Below are 4,847 nucleotides of genomic sequence, written 5' to 3' on the forward strand. Positions count from 1 at the left end.
TGACTGATGTATTACAATTTGATAAGTATATCATGCAATGATGTGTTGTAGCATGTTGTTATGACCAAGAACATTTGGTACAAAATGGCTTATAGAAAATTTGGGATAGTTAATAGTTAAATGGCATAATCAGAAAAAATGCATCAAAGATTTGCTTATGCTGTTGAAGCTGTAGCTAGTAATAACATTTGCATATGTATTTTTAAATGCTTTATGAATCTAAGAGGTGTATATGTAAATACCATGCACACCAAGTTGAACATCACAAAACAAAACAAAACTATGACAAAAGAATTGCAAATAATTAGTGAAGATGAAAGATTGTCAAATAGCTCACTTAATAACAAATTAAAAAATCAATCAACAAAAATGAGGGAAACATATGCAATAATAGTAACATGTAAGAGAAAGAGTTGGAAATTAGATAAGTGCAAAATAAAAAAACATATATAGACAAGACAACATATTAAGATTTTTATGGCAATATTCAAGAATCCTTACAATCAATCAAACTTAGAATCGAAGATAAAAAAATAAATATAATTTATAGAATATTTAAAACTAAAAATTAGGATATTTAAAAAATATATATATATATTCTCTATTCCAAAGAACCAATGCCTAGGATTTTTATACATGAAATAATATTAATCTTTTTAAAAAAATAAAGAGTTCTTTTAAATTCAAAAAAAGGGGATAAATATCGACTTTATTTTTCACATCACTTAACCGACAGAAACTAATTCCTTCCAAAAATTAATTTAAAGAAATAAGTAAAATAAGATTTTTTTATAGTGGTACTTTATCATTATTTTGTAATTTTTTCTTCTTGAAAATAGGAATCGTTTGATTTTTGATTTTTTGTAATAAATATTATTTTAATATTAAAATAATGTATAGAATCCTTGTGCTAGCTCAAATTAGTACTCATCAACTTATAAAATTTGAGATTCATCATATACATAAATATATGAATATATTAGTTTGTTATTTTTTATTGGTTTATTTGTAAAAAAAATTAGTACATTAATTTTTGTTCATAACGTCTGGTGATATTTCTAATTTGTAAAGTATTAATGTGGTAAACTATATCCTATACAAACGAAGAAAAAATGGGTTTGTGTACGGGTGATAAAAACGTATACCCGGGACTCGATAACGATACCCGTTTAACCATGGGGAATATACCCGCCAGATCCGGTCTTCAGTAACGGGACGCGCGTGGCGGTTACAGCAGCCAAGACAAGGAAGCCCGCCGACGGTGAACACGAGGGCAATTAGCATGTGACTCCGTGTTCTTCTCGTCGTGGTCACCGCAATCGACCGACTGCCCCGCGTCCCCGCCTCCAATTCATGCACCTCTTCTTCAACCTCTGCGTCGGTGCATAGCTTTCCAATGCTTCCCTCTTTCCTGCATTCGTAAGCCTTGCATCTTCTCAAGTTCTTCCCAACATTTTCCAGAGAATCTTCCTCGTATCTTTTTTCTCCAAGCGAATATGGTGTGGCAGGCTTAGGGGTTGAGTACTTTAGTTTTTGGATCAAATTGATGGCTTCGAGGGTCTCGGCGATGCATTTGAGGAGTTGGACCTTTGTGCGGAGAGAACACTGTCGATGTGGTTGTTTCCGAGCTCAGGCCGTCGGAGCAAAGTGTGGATCCATCTTCCGACAATCTTGCTGAATTTACACAATTGTATGGTATAAGTTTCTGTCGCAGGCCATTTCTGTGTGAGTTCTGATGGACTTTATTGAGTGATCTGGAACCGCGTTGAAGCTTTTCTTGAATATGGGCTTGAGAAGTTTTTTCGTAGCACGGTTTTTAAGAGGAAGCTAGTGTTGAAAATAGGAGCCCGAAGAATTGTAGGTAGAGTGCAACAGTATTTCGAAATTTCTAGTGGTACGCCCGTGTCTTGCATTTGTAATCGTTGACTTCGTGACGGAGCTCCTATTGCTCGTCTTTTATCTCGGGGAGTTTTGAGAAGCGCACGTTGAGGACTATCACTTTCTCTTCAATGGAGATGGGTCTTTATGCAGAAGGCGTGGATCATGAGAGGAGATTCTTGAGCTCCGATTTGCTTGGCGAGATTCTCAGCCGAGTGGATGCATTAACTCTCGCCAAAGCAAGCTGTGCGAGCTCTGAATTCCGCCGACTTTGTGCAAGCGAAGCATTTTGGGAAAGACTTTGCAATCTGCGTTGGCCTTCCACAAAACAGGCTGCTGCTAAGGACTTAATCTTGCAGACTGGGGGTTACAGAAAATTCTGCGAAAACTGTCATCCTTGTCTCTCGGGCACAGGAACAGCAACAGTAGAGCACTGTGATTATGTTGAAGGTGAAGAAGTATGTCCTTCAGATTTTAGCTCGATTATAGATGTCATGTACAATGGCCAGGTTTTGGTCTCAAGAACTATTGCTGGTTTTTTTGGAGCCGAGAAATCCAGAGACTGGTTCGATAATAGTCCTTTCATGTTTGATCTTCTGGAGGGTACTGACGAGGTTAATGGCTTTCACAAAGACGACGAGGGCATCACCGCCGTGGCGATTCAGACGGAGCTGTCTTCAGTTTCATCAGCGGAGGGTTTGTGGAAAGCTTTGAACGAGAACATGACAGTCAGTTGGATTTTGGTCAACAAAAAGACTGGGCGGATGGTCAATCTAGCAAGCTGGAAACCTGTAGATGGACTCAGGCACTGGCCTTGCGATGGCGACTTTGTGCTTCAATTCGGGACTGTTATCCCCTCAACCGAGCGTCTCCGCAATCACGCCGTACACTGTAATGTTGCGGCGAAAGTCAGACACTTCAATGTGGGGACCGCAGACGGAGGTTGCAAACCCGTGATAGGTGTAACAGAGGTTGGCATGAAGCTGGAGAATATCGGAGGAGCTCGGTTGAATGGGCGGGAGAGCGTAGCTTTACTCGACAAAGTGTTGAGTTGCAACAGGACCGTCTCCTTCTCCACTGTATTGCACTCCCACCGGGAATTTCACCGCAACAGAGTGGCTTGGAAAACGGAAAGGATTCGGCAAGAGAATCAGCGTGAACTGACCGTAGCACTCATCAGTGGGGTCGGCGCATTCCTCTGTCTCTGCTACTGTCTTTCATAACTCAGCTCTCACTACCAAAAATTCGAACCACATCCAACCAACTTGTACATTGAATCATTACTTGCCTTATAGAATTCGAAGCTGCTTTTGGCAGGAACAGCGCACCTAAGCAATAGGACAACAACCAACTTCATGTAACATTATAGTATCGTCTATAGTAAGATAAAAACAGCAATTCATACACCTGCGGAGAATTGTGATAATTTGTTCTGCACTTCCTAATCGCTCCCTTCATCATGCGCTTCTTTTCTCTGTCAATTGTGGGACCAGGATGCATTACATGTCTGCCTGCCAGCTGCTGCTGCATCTTCGTCGTCTTCTACTTTTATAAACTTCTTCGTCGCTCTGGTAGCTCACCATCAGCAGTACCCTAGGAAGAATTTGTGGAGCCCTCCAGACTGTAATGCTTCACGGACGTGATTCGGGCGTTTCTTGGTCATAGTGAGGTGAGCGTCAGGCGAGCCGCCGACCCATGTCTCCGAAACTTCATCCTTTTTCATTCATTCATTTATTTGTTTTCTTTCATTCATTTGGATGCCTTCTTCGCATTACACCGTCATTGCAATGTCGTCATGTTTGCCTGTTGGAGAATCAAGTATTTTTGTGGGGAATGTCGTCATGTTTGCATGTTGGAGAATCAAGTATTTTTGTGAGAAAATGTGTAGGGTTTTATATAGATCCCGACACCTTGCAAATCTTGAAGTTTCAGGGTTACAACATCAAAATCGTTTTGCAAGTGAATAATGCATGAGACAATAGAAAGAATTCATAATTATAAACGTAGAAGATGTGAGTACATTGGAGAAATGAATGTTGAATGCTCACATATTGCATTGGATAGATGAGAAACTTAAAGCATTAGACAAATAGAATCCAAAGTTTAGAACATTTTGCTTACAAGGAAATATATCTCTATTGCTTTTAAGTGAACCAATGTAGCTCTTTTATATATTGCTAGATTAAGATGATGTATCATCTAAGGAATTTTGAAAAAATATTTGCTAATACAATGTTGCAATTGCATTTTCATCACTTAAGGTAGAAGTGGATCTAATCAGACTTTATAACAATGCAATTTATTCTTTCAATAGTCATAGAGGATTACAATATTTAATAAGGTCATTTCCTATAGACAAGGATTTACTAAAATTTGCATAGTTACATATCTATGATTCTGAAGAAGTATAAAATATTTGATAAGAATATAACAACAACTTGAATAGAGTGATCTTAGATGTATTATAAGAATAACTCACAAAATATAATTTATATATTGCATAATATCAAAAAACACACAATATTGAGGTGGACTGTTGTGCATGATTCACAAGGATCATATGTCACACACATACACATGTAAGCTAGTAATTATCTGTATAAATAGATAGAAGTAAGTAGAAGTAGGTAAAAGTAAGTTAATTCTATACTATCTTCTATAAAAGCTTTTTAGAAGCTTCATAGATACTGCTTTGATTTTATAGGTATCTATAATTGACTTTTTGGATTAGAAAAGTGGTCAACAAGTTAGCCATGTATCACACATGTTGTTAGCTTGAAGACCAAGTTAATTATGTGGCCTACACATAAAAAATCTTGCCTTGTAAGTCAAGGCATGTGTCCTACAAAGTCAACACATATTGGAGGTCCTATAAAACATCGCCACATAGCCCTTAGTTAAATAGTATATAAAGAGACAAGAATAAAGCCTTTTTCAGTCTTATCAATTCCTTTCTTTCTTCTAATCTA

General features: G+C 37.9%; 1 protein-coding gene across 1 annotated transcript; it reads left to right on the top strand.

Moving 5' to 3' along the window:
• The first annotated feature begins 1,307 nt into the window (after positions 1–1,307).
• On the top strand, positions 1,308–3,315 carry LOC112273633 (putative F-box protein At2g36090). The gene has a single exon (XM_024502611.3). The coding sequence runs from the start codon at positions 2,010–2,012 to the stop codon at positions 3,099–3,101; it is 1,092 nt and encodes a 363-aa protein (XP_024358379.1). The 5' UTR covers positions 1,308–2,009; the 3' UTR covers positions 3,102–3,315.
• Positions 3,316–4,847: the final 1,532 nt, after the last annotated feature.

This window comes from Physcomitrium patens, chromosome 20 (genome assembly GCF_059467195.1).
Source record: "Physcomitrium patens ecotype Gransden chromosome 20, ASM5946719v1, whole genome shotgun sequence".
Lineage (NCBI taxonomy): Eukaryota > Viridiplantae > Streptophyta > Bryopsida > Funariales > Funariaceae > Physcomitrium > Physcomitrium patens.

What these genes read in the sequence shown, in the direction of transcription:
- LOC112273633 (XM_024502611.3), top strand. Translation starts at nt 2,010, where the DNA reads ATGGAGATGGGTCTTTATGCAGAAGGCGTGGATCATGAGAGGAGATTC.